Source organism: Trematomus bernacchii, unplaced genomic scaffold (genome assembly GCF_902827165.1).
Source record: "Trematomus bernacchii unplaced genomic scaffold, fTreBer1.1, whole genome shotgun sequence".
Classification (NCBI taxonomy): Eukaryota; Metazoa; Chordata; class Actinopteri; order Perciformes; family Nototheniidae; genus Trematomus; species Trematomus bernacchii.
In genome coordinates this window covers 8,435,645-8,455,929 of record NW_022987698.1, presented here as the reverse complement: position 1 = coordinate 8,455,929, position 20,285 = coordinate 8,435,645, and the positions used below count along the sequence as shown (strand labels likewise).

The 20,285-nt window shown below is 39.2% G+C and overlaps 1 protein-coding gene across 3 annotated transcripts in view; it reads right to left on the bottom strand.

Annotated features, from left to right (window-relative positions):
- Positions 1-20,285, bottom strand: part of tox2 (TOX high mobility group box family member 2) — a 92,748-nt gene that overhangs the window by 9,644 nt on the left and 62,819 nt on the right. For 2 of the 3 annotated variants that reach the window (XM_034138988.1, XM_034138987.1), the window contains exons 5-6: positions 6,703-6,984; positions 5,219-5,461 (exon numbers count right to left, since the gene is read on the bottom strand). In XM_034138988.1, coding sequence (XP_033994879.1) covers positions 5,219-5,461; positions 6,703-6,984 — 525 coding nt within the window. The remainder of the gene's footprint in view (positions 1-5,218; positions 5,462-6,702; positions 6,985-20,285) is intronic. The other variant, XM_034138989.1, reaches the window with a different exon arrangement.

Here is a 20,285-nt window from a genome sequence, read left to right as displayed (position 1 = left end):
TTAATCATACGAAGCCAGATTAAATTAAATAACGACTTCTCCAACCTTATACTTTTCTCCAGAGTGCCGTGGTTCATTGTTATTAATGTGTTTCAGTGTTTCACCCCCCTGCATTTTTTTCACTTGAGGGGGATTGTTAGTGTGCACCGAAACACGTTGTTTTTTTAGTCAGTTTTAATGCTTTTTTTGTTTTCCACCCAGGGAGCTGTTTGTCGGCTTCTTGGTCGTGTGACGGACACCACCCCCACATTCAAAGCTGGACTAGAACCCTGCCCCTGTCTCAAGCTTCCAACGGAGGGAGAGGAGGGTGATGCTGTTGCATTTTGTTGTTGTTGTTGCATGTTTGCACTGTTTGACCTATTAAGCTTGTTAGCATTTCCATTTGTGTTTTATTCTATAAACTACTGACAACATCTCTCCCAAACTCCAAACAAAACAAAGAAGTCATTTAGAGCATTTATTTGCAGAAAATTACAACTGGTCAGAATAACAGAGAAAATGCTGTGTTTTCAAACCTCAAATAATGCAAATAAAACAAGTTCCTATTCATTATTAAACAACACAATGCTAATGTTTGAACTTAGGGAGAGTTCAGAAATCAATATTTGGTGGAATAACCCAGATTGTTCAATAACAGCTTTCAATGCGTCTTGGTTGCTCGCCACCAGTCTGTCACATTGTTGCTGGGTGACTTTATGTCTCTCCTGGCACACAAACTCAAGCAGCTCGGCTTTCTTTGATGGCTTGTGACCATCCATCTTCCTCTGGATTCCACATCCAGAGGTTTTCAGTGGGGTTCCAACTGTTCCATGACAGGGTCTTGATCTGGTCTTCCTCCATTCACACCTGAATTGAGCTGAGGGTGGGTTTATCCAGCAGGACAATGCTCCATGCCCCACAGCCAGGTCAATCCAGATGTGATCCAGAGGAATATGAATGGTCACAAGCCATCACACAAAGCCGAGCTGCTTGAGTTTTTGTGCCAGGAGTGGCTTAATAAGTGACCCAACAGCAATGTGAAAGGTGGTGCAGAGCAGCCAAGACGCATGAAAGCTGTGATTGAAAATCTGGGTTATTCCACCAATTATTGATTCCTGAGCTCTTCCTATGTTAAAACATTAGTATTGTGTTGTTGAAAAATGAAATTTTAAATTGTTTTCTTTGCACTATTCGAGGTCTGAAAACATTCCATCTTTTTGGTTACTTTGAACATTTGGTATTTTTTGTAAATAAACGCTCTAAATGAGAATATTTGGAGTTTGGGATAAATGTTGTCAGTCATTAATTTATAGAATAAAACACAAATGTTAATCCAGTTTTTTTTTTTTTTAAACGAGAGAAACTAATCATTTTACAGAGGTCTCTTAATTTTTACAGAGCTCTACATATCTTTATATATATATATATATATATAGAAAAATTGCCATACTTTCATGTTTCAATGTTCTCAGGAAAATGTATGGTACAATATTTTTGTCAGTTTGTATAGGAAGCTAAATTTCATTGTATCCAAATGAAACACTCAAGTTTTAATAAAGGTAAAACTTTATTTTTGTGTCTTTTCTTTTTGTAGTTGAATAAAAAATATAAATACGAAATGTAACCACTTTCAACTAAAAATTCTAAGTTAAATTAATTGGGCAAAGCAATTAATATTACACAATATTTTAAGTAAAATCAACTTCACATGAAGTGCATTGTACTTCAAATAACAATTCCAGTCCTTGAATAATTTAAGTTAAATTCACTCAAGTTTTCCAAATGCGTTACTTAAAAAAATAGAAAGTGGTTGACTTAAAAATGTAAGTAAAATCAACTTGACATGAAGTGGATTGTACTTCAAATAACAATTCAAGTCCTTGATAAATGTAAGTTTAATTGACTCAAGTTTTCATAATGCTTTACTTTAATTATTGAGGGCAACCACTTTCCTCTATTTTTTTAAGTTGATTCAACTTATCCGGGCTTACAGTGTAAGGATGTCTAATTATTCGAAAGTGAGTGGATTCATTAGCAATTGAAGCCGTCAGAGGCTGCAGGTCAGTTGAAATTAAAAATAACAAAGCTGCAAGAGGAGAGCATATGCCTCCATCGTAATCCTGACACAGAGGTGTCCCGCCTGAATTAGCCCCTAATTGTACCTTAATGAAATGTTCTTGTTTGATAACCAGTTAATTACAGGAGACAATAACTCCGCACCCTGCTGACACTGAAGGGAGTGATTACCCCGACGACCGAAAAGCCGAGCGACCGACGAAGGAGGAGGAGAAGGAGGAGGAGGAGGATACAAATGGGAGGTAGAGAAGGTGGAGGGATTAGAGTGGTGAAGGTAGGAGAAGAGAGAACAATACGTCAAGAATAAAATGAAGAAATACAAAAACTGTGGATGCGAAAGTAAAATAAAGAGACAAAAAGATTGACAGAAAAATACATATAAATCTTTGGATAGACGCTAAAATGTAGCTTATATGCGGAGTTTAACATCTAAACATACAGGCTAAACTGAGTGACTGTGTTTTCTTCCTTCTATCTCTGACCTTTCACTGATACACAACTCCAACACAGCAGACTCAATTAAATAAAGCTAAGGTCTCTCCTCTCTGCTACCAAACTCCATTATCACCGTTCCTCTCCACTGCTCCTAAAAAAAAACGTAAAAATTGATCCTAATCTTTAATGGCAAAAACAAGCAAAAATGTTCTTTTGTGTTTCTAGGGCAGCTTTAACATGTAGTCACCTTGAGGAATAACGCAGCCCAAATGACGCATTGATCTTGCACTATAAAACAAGGGCCTTCGGGAATTAAAAAATGCTATACAGCGTGCAGGCATCCGAAAACATCTTAATAAAAAGGAAAATATGAACATAAACATGAATTAAAAAAAAGACTTTGTTCTACATAACTCAAGGGCGACACTGGAGAATACACAACAATGTGTGCAACATGGGGAAAACGCACATTGAGGCTTAAACGAATCACAAAAAGAACACAAATCACGACAATGACACTTCTGATCGTTTCTTCAATAAAGTACAGCAATAAAACGAGCATGCCTTCGATGCCTTTATGTGAATTCTGCTGCATGGTGTGTTTGAGAAGTGCTATAGGTAATTGGAAACAGGGGCCACGTTCTAGTTAAAACAAAGCTGTGTGTAGGGGAAGGGCTGTGTTTACATTCTGGTGAGCCTTCATGGCTCCAGAGGGTCTGACTGTGACATTATAGAGCACACCTCATCGGTCCTATAGAGATTACATGACAGCCGATGTTGGAAGAAAAAAAGGAAATAAAAACCATAACAGCATAAACATTAACAGTGAAAGAGCAGGGAGAGACGGAATCAAAGGTGTTTATTGAATAGGTCTCTGGAATGAGAAGTTTTCACGCTAAATGCATTTTATCATAAGTATTGGTCATTAGTTGTGGATAGAGGATGCTTCAATATGTTGTTAACACCAAAGACATACATTTTAATATCTTTTGACCTAAATGAGTATTAGCAGGCAGTAGCTGAATTGGTTGCACTCTGTAAATACATGGTTATCAAGTTTATCCATTTGCTATGCAGGAATAAGTGACAGCGCTAGTCACAGAGAATAATTAGAGCAATCACAGTGTTATTGCCCAGACAGGGTCCTACATCTCATTCCATAATGACATCATTACCTCAAGTTAATTATGTGTCTTGCGAGGTGACACGTTTGATTAAACATATAAATGCACAAACAAATAAAAAAATTAGCTGTTGAATGGCACAATGAATGGGCAGATTTTTATTGACGGAATTGCCCTTTTGTTAGTGTCGTCTCTGTTCACGGGTAATACTGTGAAGGACAAATGCATTTAGTAGTAGTGAGAGACAGAAAGAGGGAGGAAGAGAGAGAGAGAGAGAGAGAGAGAGAGAGAGAGTGTTACATCTACAGTGCAAAATCTAAGTCGAAAAAGAAGCCGGGACACAAAGGGTTAAGAAGCACAAACAATAACATTTCAGGAGCAGATGTCCTTGAGGCAAAACCAAGGACAAGGCAATTGCTAATCTTGTATTCCCAGCATGATCAAATCACCAGGCAACAGATATAAATAAAAGGACAGGAAATGAGGAATTCACATTCAAGGGTGTCAGCGGCAAAATGAAGATTCATGGTGAAGAGCCCCGGTGAAGGCGGCAAAAATTAACTGCAAATAAAAGGGACAGACGGCCTCCAAAGTCCAGCGTATAAAGTAGGTTTGGTGGGAGAAAAACACACACATGCTAGATAGGGTCTATTTTGACGGTGGCTGGGGCTGAGGAGAATGGGCTGCACTTTGTCATGGAGACAGGTGCTTTTATTTGACACCCAATAGGCTGTGCCCTGACTGGATATTCTAAAAAATATGAGTCTGCGCATGATCATCAGACTGTCTCGTTTTCAATTCATTTCACACCATCATTTGTTACCACAAACACATAGAAACTCCTTTGACTTTGGTCTGAAAAGCTGAAATGAAACAGAAAATGTGCTGCGTGGAAATGCACTTTACTGCGGCAAATGTTGATGCAGTTCCCTACGCTCAAGTCAGGCTGTAATAAAAATAAAATCGACTCGTGAAAATATTCAGGGCCATATATCTATCAACACTGCTAATGGTAAAAAACTTTTCTCTTCTTTCAATGATGTTCATATGAGGAATCACATGTCAAATATAATGGAAAATGAAGGTAACGAAACCACACAGAATAACCCTAACTTTACTCATTTGGATCAATCTCACAGTCATATGTTCAAACAAGAAATATATAAAAGTGCCTTCCCAGCACCAAATACAAGACAAATAAAGTTAGCAACAAACTGGTGAACATAGCGGAGTATATACCAGCTCAAATTGAAGATATTAATCCCAGGAGTGGGTGGAGACCAAAAACAGAGCTAAAAGTAAGTAGATACACATGTTCCGTGTGGCCAAAAAATGACTGCAAATGAATTGTCATGTTGCACTTCATCTGCCGGATGTGTATTTAGTTAACTGTTAGCAAAAAACGTAGCCTTGGATGTATTTCTAAAGGCGGGTACAAAGAAAGAGGCAGACTACACGGATACGAAGGAGTTCTGTTCATACTGTCTGCTTGGAGGACCTGTTCTACACATTTGCAGTAGATTGTTGCAACAATATCACGTGCAGATTGTACGCACTGTCACTACAAAGATCAACTTATGTAGATGTACGGAATATAAATGTACCTGTTTCTGCTCCTCTCCCAGTCCGTCCCACATGGAGGCCACTATCTTGGACACGTCTCCAAAGGTGGCGTTGGGATTCTGTCCTTTAATGGCTGCCTGGGTGTCTCTGAAGAACAAGGCATAGGCTGACACAGGCTTGGTCGGCTCATTGGGATCCTTCTTCTTCTTCTTTTTTTGGGGTTTGGGCTTGGGCTTCATCATCTCTGAAGACGGCCGCTTCTCTCCCGTGATCTGGAAGACCATCAAAAAACACAAAAAACAAAACGACTTATTGACACTGCAAATACAACGCTTTCTAATTTGGTGGTTAGTTATTTTATTGCAGCGCGATTCACTGACAGTAACATTTTGACACCGCCACTGGTTGACAGCATTTATTTTTTCCGCCTTACTTTGTCAGAAATAACATCTGTTAGTTGAATTTATCAAACCTTTTCAAATCTTTATTCTTCAGTTGTTCAGCAAGTCATAAATCCTGACTTTCGAGCTAGGGGTGAAAGGAATTTTAAATCGCCTGCTGTATCTGCTCTGGCTTTGATGTGGTCTCAGAGTGAATTGGAGAGAGCAAATGGAATTACTTACTGATAGGAGAGATGGTAATCATTTTTATTCACGCACGCAGTGAGAAGCACAGCAGAGATGTATATGCAGGGAAATATATTTTCTTTAGCTAAAGGATCTTTTTTTTTATACTGTATCACTGCATGCTGGTGGAGCATTTAAATACACAGATGAATCTGAAACACTGTGGATGTGGCAGATTCAATTATACACTCATTCGCATTCCCCTGATAGAAACGAAGCAAATCCACAGAGACATTGGTTTGTGGGCAATTTATGAAAGCAGTTTTACAGATTTATACCAACCGAAAGACTGTAAACAAGTATCCTTCTCTTATCATTTAAATAAATTAGTGATTAAAATGAAGTGTAGCTCTCAAACCAGATTGTATATAACATTAATGCCAAAATAAGACTGCCAATACTTTGTATCTGTGTTATTGATGATCAACCAATTACAGTATTCATCACATCTGTAAATAAGGGTGGTCTGTTCTCTTTAGAAAGAAAATGCAGGACATTCCTAAATAACTTAAGGGAAAAGGTTTCATATCGTTTCTCATTTCATGTGTCTGTAAGTGTTTGGAAATTAGAAAAAGAGAACATTTTAATAACAGTGTCTACACCTAGAATCAATCATGAAGACAATATTTTTAATATAGTTTTCTTTTCTTAATGTGACACCACAATCCTACACTAAATTACATACTCATATAAAACAAAGGAAATCATGGCTTCAGTTCCATTCAACAGCAAACGTGTGCAACCAGGTGAGTTTCCCAGCAAACCCAATAACAAGCACAAGCATGGCTACTCCTGTTTGGATTCCACAACTAAAGTCAGCATGCAAACCATCTCTGACTGCCAAGCCCTCGCCTCCTACTCCACTGCTATAAGCCGGACATGCGTTGCTACATCAGTACCTTCGAATGAGGATCAGTCTCCTCTTCCTGATTGGAGCTTGAGGGGGAGGGTGTGGCCGATTTACTCCCGGGAGGAGAGGGGGAACCATGAGGCAGGGCACTCCTGCTCACATGAGGGTTTAGCTGGGTCAGTGCACTCATGGGGTTGGGCAGTATCGGAGGTGAGCGGTTTATCAGGGAGTGGTGACGGGCGCGGTCATAATGAGCGCCGTCTGGGTGCTGGTGATGGTGTTGCTGTTGTTGTTGGTGGTGGTGGTGGTGGTGCAAAGCCATCTCCTGCATCTGGGGTGAGAGAAGAACACCAGCTTTACTATTTGCTCCTCTAGTCAATGTTATGAAAGTATGCCAATTAGCCAAATATGCAAAGACTTGGAAAATAGTTTGAATAAATATGCATGTGTGTTAGAAAAAATGTATAATTGAGGAATGAGGGAAATGTGTCTGTTGGAAGAAACTACACACACACAAAACCCCTCGTGCAGGTTCTCATTGTTAAACTAAGGCTGGTAATTGGAAAGCTTCTCTTTTTGTTTTCAATTGTCTTTTGCCATTACAGTAGCAGGCCATTTGTTCAAACTTGCAAGTTTGTGGCCAAGTTCATTTATTGTACTTCTTTGGTACCAGGCTTTAGCACATTTTGAATACTGGGAGCAAGGTGATTAATCAGCTTTATATCTCCCAAAAAACATATGTTATCTCTCAACCCCCACCAACCAACACAACTCACTCAGACTTTGAAATAAATCTACTTTGCTTCCTATTACCATTCAATCTTAACTAACCAGACAAGAAAAAAATGAATATAGCATCTGTGACATTCCCCATAGTTTTCTGAAGGTTAATGTTGAAGCCTGAAAGCCTTTGGGTGTATGGCCTGCTGCCATATTGTCAGTTAACAGAGCCAGAATATCTAGATATCAATGAGTTGGAGGTGGATGGAAACTGATGAGTGCAGAAGTCAACACGCCAAGCTGTGATAGGCTCAGACAGCTGTCAATCAAAGAAATGAGACCCCCATAAACCTCTGTAAAGATCTGTTTCTTTTTAATGAAAGGTATGACTATTAACATACGAAGAGCTTAAAGCAGCTGTAAAGTAGTATTTTACACATGCTCAGAGACCCCCCTTAGCAAAAGCATTTATCGTCTTTGAACTTATAATAATGTTTTTTCAGTCCACAACTTCCTTCTCTTTTATTTTTTATAGTGTGTGGTGGAATCACCCATTTGAAATGGCAGATGTTTGCAGCAATTCTCTCACTACAATACCATCTCAGCACCAAATGGCAGACAGAAACAGGAAGCGACCATCTTTTGAATGTAGGAGAGCAGCTAAAGAGCCAGATATATTTCTCAGGACTTAGTGAAGACCCAAAACAGAGCTAAAATTAGATTGGAATTATTTTGGAATAAAAAAAATATGTTTTTCCCCGATTTAAGTCAAAGCTTTTACACTTCTTCAAATGTCAAGCCAAACGTTGGAAAGCTTCACAAAAATTAGCTATGACACCTTATCACTTAACTCAGAATTAAATCATTTGTCAAAGGAGCTTTTTATTGCAGTTAAAGGTAAAATCCATGATTTACTTTCACTTCTATTTACATCTATAAGTAATCACTAAGTAGTGCAATAAGTGCAGGCCCTCCAGGGTCCTTGAGACATGGTGACCTGGTTGTGTTTGCGGAAGACTTCAGTTCCTGCTTCTGGAAAGTTTAAAGTATAGATCTGCACCTTGCAAAGCTATCATCTCTATGGAATTGATCAACAACCCTATCAACCCCCTGTAGATGTATTATGCTCACTGCACGCTGTGAAAGAGAAAAATATCACTTAGTGCAAAGTTAAACACCACCTTTTTCTACACTTGGGCCTAGAAATAGCAACAAAAGTGGTGCTCGCAGCTGGAGAAAGCCCCCCCGCATAGAGAACACCCTTCAGAGTGATTACAGAATCAGACCCTCACAAAGTTCTGCTCTTAGCCATCTTAAAAGATATTCAATAATAACTACATGAAAGCTTTTTCTTCAAGATTCATCCGGACAGAACATGAACACGGACCAAAGGATGCTTTTAATGTAGGCATAAATGGGAATGTTTGGCAATTTACAGATCAGAAAGTGATGAACCAGCATTTGTTAGCTCTTTGAAACATTTATGAGTTAAATAATACATTACACATTAGTGAAGTGCTAAAAAGATCAAATTGAAAAGGCCCGAGCATATGAAGTCTTGATAAACACGAGCAGAGGTTCAAAGATGAAGGCTCGGCTCTCTAATCATAATTGGTCCCAGTAGATTGCTGGAATAAAAATGCACAACAAAGTAATGTAGTACGAGGCTCTGGCCTGCTTTGAAAACTCATAATATTCACACGACATTAGATTCTGTGTTTGCCTCAGCAGCTGCACACAAAAGGCAGACATGAACAAAGACATTCCTTTTGCATTTCAAATAACCAAGCTCTAACCTCCCCCCATCCACAGCAATCGACAACTTCCAATAATAATTCAAAACACCACCACTTCTTAAAACATGAGAAAATAGCTTCAGCAAAATAAGTAATAAGAAAGCAGGGGAAAAAAGAGGAAGAAAGGGAAAAGAGAAGGAAATAGAAATCCATTAATTTTCCATTTGCTATGGACTTGCTCTTTAAGGGTCCTCACAAACCAAGAAGCATTGAAAAACCAATTAATCAAACATGAATGGCCTATCATAGCTATAGCAGATGCATTTCCATAGCAACAGCCTCCAGGCAAAATTGTCACCCTTTAATCTGAGCCACACCATGTTTAATATAAACAAGAAGCAGACATGCCGAGCAGAGGAGTTCACCGGGGGAAGGCAGCGTGGCATTATGGGTACTGAGTGTCGTAGAAGCAGAAACTAAAAAAGGGTCACTTAAAAGCTCTTACAGACTTGCAAACATTTATTTTCAAAGTTAAATTTAAAGGGTTTAAGACACATTGTTTTTAATTGTAAAAACATGTGATATGCGACTCAATGGAGATTGCATTCATTTAGTCGAATTGCATTCATTTACATAAATAATCAAAATAATTCATAGTTTTTCTTGGTTTTATTTTAAATCAAACACACATTTCATTTGACATTCTTTATCTTTGCTCTCATATTTCATAGCGTTGAGTCCATTTTCATTAGAGCCGAGTGGTCTGTCTAAACTAATTAAGTGGTATAAGTCACCAGAAAATACAGAATCAAATGAAATATTAGCTTTGAACATTGTTACTGTAAAAACAAAGCAATGCAAGCAGAAAGAGGCTGATTCGTATGTTTGAAAGTGTGCATTACGACTGTTACTAAAATCAATGCATACAGTATAACACCTACAGGATGTGTGCTCATTAGACATAATCACAACAATCCTACTGAGATAATTTACTCCTAATAGCTCTTATGTCATTATTTAATACGTCTCCGGGTGCTTTTAGTTGGTGCTTTCACCTGTGCGAGGCAGAGAGAGAGCTAGAAGTTATCACATAGCGCCATCAAGCCTGAGCTAAATAAAGCGAGCGGCAGACGGCTGTACAAATATTATGAAAGAATCTGACAAAGGTTGCCGGTTGCCATAGGTACTGTATGCTAATTCCTAATGGTATCATTCGGGGGAAAAAAAGGGGGGGGGGGGGGCACAGTGAGTAGCAGGACTTTGGTCACTGCTCTCTGCCTTTATTATCTAACACATACTGACTTTTTGCGGACTTTTGACATAGACAGACAAGAATACTGATTTTTATTTCCGGATACATGATGTGCTCTGTGACGCAGCATGGACATGATGTTATATTTTTGAGCAGCATAAACGTGATGGTTTTGGGTTGAGAAAGCTAGCCTGGAAGTTATCTTATTACATGTTACAACTCATAACTCTTCTGTTTGTTCTGCTGCATTTCGTGGTACTAAACCAACAACTGCAAACTTGAGCAATGCAGTGCCCTAAAGTTATATTTTGTCCATATTTAGATTATTTATAAAGTTGGATTCTGAGTTCTCTTGGGAATTGTCAGGGCTGTGCTTAACCTCCAGCAATGTAGTTGTTTGTTGTAAAGCCCCAGGAGATCTCTCATAAATGGAGAGGAGGAAAAGGCAAAGGAAAGGAAAGAGGACACTGGAACAGACAGGCAGAAAGACATAAGAGAGAGGACAAAAGTAGGGGAACAGCATGAAAAGAGACACAACAAACCCACATGACCTCAGTACTAAAAATCCATCTGCAAAGTTAGCAAGGGGACAGTTAGATATTGCTTTGGTGATGAGCAGCCAGGCAGACCTAAACTGTGATGTAAAGCCAGGAAACTCGGAGCGAACGTGTTCCTCTGCCATCGTTGCGCCTGTCGTGTTTGTATTCACATCTTGTACATCATAGTCAAATGGGAGTCAAATAACAAAGGCTTTCCAATTATGTGTAGCACATTGTGTGTGAGATGGAATATCACAAAGCCATTGTTCCCCTGCTCCTGCTGACCTTACCTTTGAAATGGTTTCACGGCCGCTCCAATTGCCTGCACCATTTGATTTAGCTAAGGGGATTTGACCACCAGCACAGAGATGAGAAAAGGGGAGAAGAGAGCCCTATGCAGCTAGGAGGAGAAAGAGGAGAGATCCACACTGCAGGAGAGTAAAGCAGCTAACCTTGCTCCGTCCTCATGGTGATTATACCAGAGTGGCATCTGTTTCATCTTTTAAATAAGCAGGTTGATTGCTATGCAAGGTTTTATTGCCCTGCCATCCTATTAACCCAGTCTCTTGATGCTTAAGAATCAATAAATGCTGTGCTTTAACTTTTATCATCATCTAAAAATAAATTAATAAATATTCAGTGTGTCAGTTTTTAATTAGGTGCAGACTCATTTCACTTTTAGTACTTAAACATGTAAATTGAAGGTGGAATGTGTTTGCCAATGATAAGACTTTTTAAAGAAAACGTCACCTGTTGAATTGCTTTAATCTGTGCTAATATACTTTCAGTTATCAGCGCTCCTGTTCTAAGAGTCCTGAGACTTTCCTCTCCCCACTCGCTGCTTGACTGGAGCCATCTTGTTTAGAGTGATGGCTCACTCACACAGGTTCACGGCTGCTATTGTAAAATCACCCAGCGTTTAATTGAAACAAATGACTATAATAATAGAACATTATCCCTGCAGGCACCCAGCCATGACAGCTTTAATTAGAGGCGCGTTCAAGACTGATCCTTCAAAAGCACAGCCGCCGCGCAACACGGTGGTAAACACGCCTTTAGGTAGGGAGCCAACCCTGGGCCTCACAGCGCTCAAAGCTACTTCTCATTCACCCCGAGGCCAAAGCACTAACAACTCTGTTCCTCAAAGAGCCTTCGAGGCTCCACCTCTCCCCCCTCCCTTCCACACTCTCTCCTTCTTTCTCTTCTTCTCTCTGCCTTCATCCATGTCTTCGGTTTATCAAGCTTATATATGCCCAGGAGGGTCATTTACACAAGCTGTGGAGAATTAATGAGAGAGTGGATTTATGAATCATACGCTACTTAAGTATGAAAGCAAAGGCAGAACGCTGCTTCTCTCTTCTTGTGATATCAGACAGATGCTAAGTAAGACAATGTGATGGGCAGCAGATGTTTAAGAAGAAGACACACAAGTACCAAAGCTTCATTTGATATATTTCAAATAGTACTCAGGATGACTTATACAAAATCATTGATTCAGCTGTGATATGATGCTATGATCCAGGTGCTCTAGCAGCCAACTGCATTTAGCAACACACTGTTAAAACCTCATTTTATTTCACAGCTTGGCAGTCCCTCGGTGTTACCAAAACAAGGAACTATAAGGTCACTTTTAATCGTTCCAATTACATGTTAGTCAAAAGGAAAAATGTGAAATAGTTGCTCTTGCACCTCCTGTGCTGAACTGTGATCAAGTAATTCATCTGGCAGGGAAACAGCAATACCTCACAAACCAACAGCATAAGGACATCATTATTTGTACTTGAAAAGGGAGAAAAAGCTATTTACAAAGAACGTCTTGAGTAGCCGCACTGTTGAAATGGACTTTGCCCAACAGAGTCTTAGCCAACGCGTTTGGTATTAGTATTTTCATAAAACACCTAGGAATTACTTTTTAAGTTGTGCCACAGAGATATGCTCAATAAAAAAAAAGTGTAGACAACCATTTGTGTTTTATTTTTTCTTTGTGTGTCAAGCACTTAATCACTATGCAATCTTTTATTATTAATTGTTTTGAAATACCATTATTATTTTTATTACACAATCCAGGAGTATAGCTTGGAGCGTTAGCACAAAGAGGCAGACGTCCCTTTATGAGTGACTGCTGGTTTGAACAGTACTGTACCCCCCTGAACGCCTCTCAGAGAGAATGTGTGGCAGCAACAAGGCAGTGGTTGATTTGCAGATAGTAATGTCATGATGTCCCCCTCGGCACCATCCTCCATGTTCCTCATTACAGCTAATGTCAGAACCTCCTTTGCTTTTATTCCCCCCCCCCCCCCCCCCCCCTACCAGTTCTCTCTCTTGTTCCCAGGTCTTTTTTCTTCTCTCTCTCTCTCTTGTTCTCTCTCAGTGTCTCTTTCTCCCCCCGTGTCGCTGCCTCTCAGCCCGGGCGTGTCTCCGAGCTCACCTCACAAAGCACGGCGTCAGAGAATCAGAGCCTTGCCTGACATGACATGTAGGAGACGGTTGTGAGGAGCGGTAGGGACACACACTTCTGACAGCAGACGGCAGGGCTCCTCTGCTCCCACTAATGAGACTCCTGACTGCCGTGTCAAACACACTTTGTGTATGTGAGCATGTGTGTGTGTGTGTGTGTGTGTGTGTGTGTGTGTGTGTGTGTGTGTGTGTGTGTGTGTGTGTGTGTGTGTGTGAGCGCGTGCGCTGGAACAACAAAAAAGAGAGAATGTAGATGCAGAAATAATGAACCCAAAAACAAGAAAGAGCACACAAATGAAAAGTAGGTGCATACAGTACTGTGTGCGCCACACAAGTGAGTGCAGGTCATGGAAATGTGATTTTTATGTGTGTCAAATCCTCTCTGAGAAATGTCACACCTTTCTGACAGAAGCCATCCTCACCTTATTCTGCAGCTTTGAATTATCACAAATGCTGCAGCGGATTACCAAACAAATGAACTCATTGCAATTGTTATGGTACATGGGATCACACGGTTCACTGCATCACATCATGAGGTGTTTTTACTTCACTGATCACTTAGGTTCATAGTCAAGTTTTGTATTGCTACCAAGACAACTCAGAAAATAGTTTTTGTAAAATAATAGAAAGAAAACCAAATGAGTTACTAGGAGCACCTATAAGAGAGTAAAAACCAAAACAATATATTTTTCTACTCTTAACTGTATCTTAAAAAGCGGATTTACCAACATTTGATTATCATTAGTATTATTTATTTTTTGGTCATCCTATAAAAATAATCAAAAAATACCAAAATACAGTACAAGGAGCTATAAGTCCTGTAAATGCTGTAACTAGACACAGCTAAGATATACTAAAGCCTATGTTGTGTCATTAGTATGGTTTTGGCTCACCTTTCCCTTTTATTCTGATCTCAAATGTAAACTGTGACAATCATCTTATCATTCCTAGAAACATTTTCTCCTACTTGAAACCATTAAGGCTAAGTGCCACCTGTGAATCCTGCCTGTAGCTTCTTGTCTCTTAATGCTGCATTACAGTAACACAGCGCATATGAACTGTGTAACATGAATACACAAAGTGCTTTAATCACCGGGCTCGAGCCACGGTCGTCCACTGGCTGGTGGCACAGCAGGCGAGACATCCCAGAGTGAGATGACACGGGATGACTCTCCGCCGCCACCAGGGCAGATTATTCCTGGTGGTGAACGCAGAATGAGCTGATGGATGGTTGAGATAGGGCACAGTGCAATATGGACACGATTTCATGGCATGATAAATCTCAGCAGGGGCCCGTGGCTAAGTGTAATATGAAATCCCTTATCTATGTATCTGCTTCATAACACTGGCTATCTGCTGCAGCTGAATCTGCCTTTGTTTCTTTAGCCTCAGTTCTCTGCTTGAATGCCACTGTTCACATCTACACTATGGAGGAGGACGCTGACAACAACATGTGTGCGATAACACATCTTTTATTTGCCTGTTTTTGAAATACGACGTGATGAATTATCTAAATGGAAAATTGTCACTGTGGAGATCCTCTTCCATTACCTGCGATCACGCTGATAGGCAGTGTTATTAGAAGGGATTCTGCATAGCACTCCATAATGTGGCTGACCTCTGTTTGTACAAAACAAGTTTAAATTAAACCTGCAATATAAACGAAATGCAATTTGTCGCACAGCACTGATCCTTTTAAAGTTTGGTGTGTGTTATTTAACACCATCTCTTTAGAATATCTGATTAAAAAGAATGAAATTAAGTCGGCACCTTATCCTATGATTAGCTTAATCCGATAGGTTAATTGACTTTATCAGGGTGGAGAAAATAGATGAGCTGCCGTTCCAGCCTGGATACAAATCCCCCCAAATGAAATTGGAAAATAACCTATATTTCTTTTAAGATATTTCTTAATATACAACTACAGTTTCATATCACATTGCCAGAGAAATAAGGCACTTTCTCCCAGGAGATGAGAAAAGAATTGAATTTTTCCTTATCGGTCATCTATTTTTTCACAGAATGCTATTACTTGCTGCCTGCCGTTGCTAAGCAACAGGAAATATTAATAGGACCTTTTATTAGCTAGGCTTTACCAGTGGAGTACTAAAATGAGGAAGTGGAAAACATGAATGTGTTACATAAATCTCTGAACCTTTCAGGGTTTGCACAAGTCTCTGTTTGTCCAGTGATTTATGGCTGTGATGGTTCATTTATGGGAGAGGGAGGTGTGAAATGCCAAATGGAACATTAGCCTAAGGGACAATTTGAAAATAAATAATCACAACAAAAGTGGAGAAAAGGGGAAAAGCAGTTTAAAGAACAGCCCCATTTTTCCTGCAAATATTAAGAGCCCATCAAACAAGCAAGCGTTATTTTTTTGTTCAGCCAGAGGCATTGATCATTCAGAATCTATGCCTGAATCAACATTGGAATAACTAATACAAGTCTATCACCGCGCTTGTTGAACTGTGGTGGAAAGCGACAGACATTCCATCATTTTCCGCAGCCGCTCTAATCCCTTTAAAAAAATGACTGAAAATGAAGGTCTTTCAAAGGAGAAATAGGTTTTCTTCATCTGAATGAAAGTATAGAATAAGGCAAAGCCTCAAAGAGCAGAACGTCTTTAAAGGCTAAGGTAAGACACATTTAAAGTCCATATTGGAAAAGTCTAAACACATTTAATTACACTACTTCTGAAAAGTCACTTGATAACAGTCCAGGTGACGCACAGGACTATTCATTTTCTTCAGACTTAGAATTAGCAGTCCAAGATTTTCTCTATACATGCATCACCTTATCGCTAATCCACCTTTTTTCTCTGTTCCATGTTTATACAAAAACCAGCAGGTGTACAGTATGCGATAATACGTTTGCTGAGACCCTCCATCAGAGAGAGAACACATTAAAACACACCTCTGCTCTCTTATCATTAATTCATCCTGGCTTGTCTGTGACAAGTTCAGTTGACATTGCAGCTCATATTTCATTCACGCAGGCTTGGAGAGCGAGCACCTGCCAGGTTCACTTAATGCCTCGCCAGAATAAAATAAAGAAAGGAAAGAAAACACAGGCATCCACCGACTTAACATGACAATCAGTGCGGGATTAACACTTGATAATTAACCCGAACAACTGAATATAAAGAGCCTGGGAAGAATTTCTTACATTTAAATGTTGCTAACAAAAGAAATTAAGAGTATGAATTTGAATATGAATACAGCCGGCAGACCACCGTCATTACAAATGAACTGACCCTTATTCAGGCGGATTCACGTCTTGTATTCCGGAAAATAACAAATGAGATAATACCTGGGAATTTGATGGTGCTGAGGCTGCATACAGTATAGCTCTTTCTGCTAACCGTTTCACATAACATCCCCTGGCTGATTATACATTCATCATCTGTTACATATTCAAACCATCACACTTGAGCCAGTTTGATGATGGCTAATATTGCATGCATCATTGAGGAACATGAGAAAAATGTAATCAAAGATAATTTATTCCAGTCGCAGGCACAAGTCATATGAATTACAGGAGCGTCTTAAATATACCATAATTGAATGTGTAGCCTCTCTTTTCAAATAGATTGCAGATGTATTTGTCACAGCACAGGTGTGAGACTAATACAAAACTAGATTGGCTTTAGGCCGGTTTAGGTGTAAGTAAAGACACAACAACAAGGCCATTTCACTTGTGAGTCTAGAAATTATTCACCAGCAGCAGCAGAGATGTGTATCTTTCTGGGCTCTATTGATAAGATCAATGCAACCTGAGCATGGCTATTAAATGTCTAATGTGTTTTGGTACTTGTAGATGCTATGACGGTGGGGGCATTAACAGACAGAGGCAGAGTGAGAGAGGGAGGGAGGCCCTGCCAAGTGCATCAGAGCATCAGAGAAAAGAGCTCTCTGAAAGATATCAGGTTTGGCCAGGAGGGGCTTCGGACCGCAACACAATAAGCATCAGAAAAAACGAAAAAAAAACCTGATGAATTGAAAATGGCCTCTTCACAAAATTAGGAGAGTAGAGTCAATTATGTCTTTCAGGTTTTGAAGATGTTACCACCTGGTTTGGTGGGAACATGTGCTTCTATCTATCCATCCTGCTGTTCCTTTTAGTGATGTCAACTACTGTACCTTTACAGGATTAGACTGGCAATATTCACTATGTTAACAAATCCCATGGCCCAAAAAAACAACCAACAACCCAAAGATAATGAATTTACTATAAAAGTGGACTAAGAAAAGTAAAATATTCTATTAGGAAGTTGGAACCAGTGACTTTTTGGGACTAGTTGACCTCTTGATTCAGATCTTAGCCAAACAATTTAAACATACATTTAACTTCTTTACCATGGACATGTTTAGTGTCAAGTCTACATTTACCATCCTGCTAATACATGCTCACTAGCAAAGCAAATATGTAGTAGTCCGCAGCTGAAAACAGTCCTCAATAAATTCCAAAAGTTTGCTAAAAACTAGAGTCGACAGCCGTTTTAGAGATATTTAAGAACATATATTTGTGACCAGTTTGTAGGGTCAGAGGGAAGATGGATGTCAGAACATGTGAGACGGTTTTGGTATTTTCATGTGTCCCATGGATAAGAAGATAATATAGAATTACCATAATATTATTGTTTTAAGTTTGTCTAGTCTTTATTTTACATCTGAGTGAAAACCTATGGTGAAAACATGCTAGTTGTCCTTGGTCCGGAGCATCCACACCCACAATCCACCACTGTACCCACCTAAAGATCTACATCTAACACCTTTTAGTCCCACAACACCACACACAAAACACACACTATCTATTCTGTCTCGGCGCACCCTGACTATGATCAACTGCTGCTGTTATGCTGCTCTACTCGAAATCCTCTTTGTTATATAATCGCCCTATTTATTTTATGTTTATATTGTTGCACCTGCAATGGAGTTTTCCAAACGTCCTCATACTTGAATCACGTAGGCATGCATTTGGAAAGCAGAAGCTCTCAGCCTTTTGTTGAGATAGAATAACCTTATTTCACTCAAACGAATTATCTCTAAAATATCTAATAATGAAATCCAGGAGGTACAGAAAACTGGAGGTATATCTCATTTTAAATAAGAGTTACCTCTTTCCTCTTTGCAATTTCTTCTTGCTTTCCTCCCCACAAAGCCCCCCCCCCCCCACCTCTCTCTCTCTCTCTCTCTCTCTCTCTCTCTCTCTCTCTCGATCCTCACCCCTCCTCTCTTCAACCAACTCTATTGCACTCTTTTCATTGCCCAGCTCACGTATTGAATCTGCCTGATGAAAACAGATCTCACTGCAGCACCACAATAGAATGGCTGATGCAGGAAAGATGAACCCTAATGGATTTTTTTTTCAATGCGCTCAAGATTGAATATAAGGCCTGACCTCCAGATGTAGTGGATCCATTTCAACAGCAGAGATATTGTTTATAGTGAGGACACAGAAACACACACTTGGACACACACCAAACACAACAGCAGCAAAATCCCTTTTTATCTACATATAGCACTAAAGCACAGTTTTTTTAGCAGTGGTAACCGACTAAAATTTGGATTAACCCCTCGTAATTTATCTATCCATGTCAAGTGAGGTATTCATTTTGATAGAATCTCATGTTTGAACTGCAGAGTTTGCTTAATTACTCTGCTCAACAGACTGTGTCAAGGTGAGGCTCCACTTTAATAGACACTCCGTTCTCAGCACAAATGAACCTCTGCTACGGTTTGGTAGTTTCGCCAGGCAGCCTATTTGACTTAGAAATGTCTGAATTCACTTGATATGCTGCCTTTTGCAGTGAAGTTGAAGCATAGCCCTGAAAAGGTCTCCTATATGTTCAAGGAGCTTCACCTCAGAGCCATATAACAATATCAAGGTTTGGGGGGTTATAAAATGTTTACTGGTTAAATGCTGTAATTTCCTTTTGGCTTTCTCTTGATATATTTCCTTCTCAAAATTACCCCTAATGTGAACTTAATTTTCCATTCACAAAATGTGTTGCCCATATTTTTGTGTCTCCAGCTTCAAACATAACGCATCGTTTAAATGCATGGTTATCAGAATGGCAAATTTGTTTTGATTCAATGTTCATCGTGTTTCATTTTAAACATTTAAAATCTCATGCATTTTTACCGCACAACCTGATATACTCTGTCTATTAAAACCACAGAGTGGGGCCCAGCAGCTGTAAAAAATATCCTGACTGCCGAGCGAAAGACTGGCCAATCAACCACTGTCTCCACAGTAAAGGTCATGACCAAAATGTGAAATGAATATGAAGATAAATGAACCATGAATCCAATACCTAGGGGGAATATTCCACCATTATATATAATATACAGTATAGTATGCTTATATATCAGATATTTATGGAGTTGTATTTTGGCTTTATGCTGACTGTTGTTTAATCGTATTCCCTCTGTTTATGATGATCATAATATTCACCTGAATGTATATCATTTGAACTGTATATAACAGATCATCTTTGATTTTCATTTACATACACAGAGCATGTGTCTGAATAATAATGACTAAAGATGCAATATAAAAAATCATTATTACGCACACAATGTATTCAATTACCAAAGAGACACTGCAGTCGGGTGTAGCTATTTCTGTATCTCTGTTTGATACCATAGTACATAACAAGTGAGTTACCAAGATATAATATTCCCACCTTTAATCTCACCCTGAACACAAATATCTTTGCATATGTAAATATTGTTGACCATGTCCTCTTTCTTTTATCTATTTTCTCAATGCTGGAATAAATATGCATTCACACATGTCCATATTTTTAAAACAAAGGAATTGAATCGCATACAGAACCTAAACATTAAAGTTATTCAGTGAACCACAAATGTATATTTTCCAAAAAGATTACCCACCTCATTTAGTAAATTCATGTGGAGAC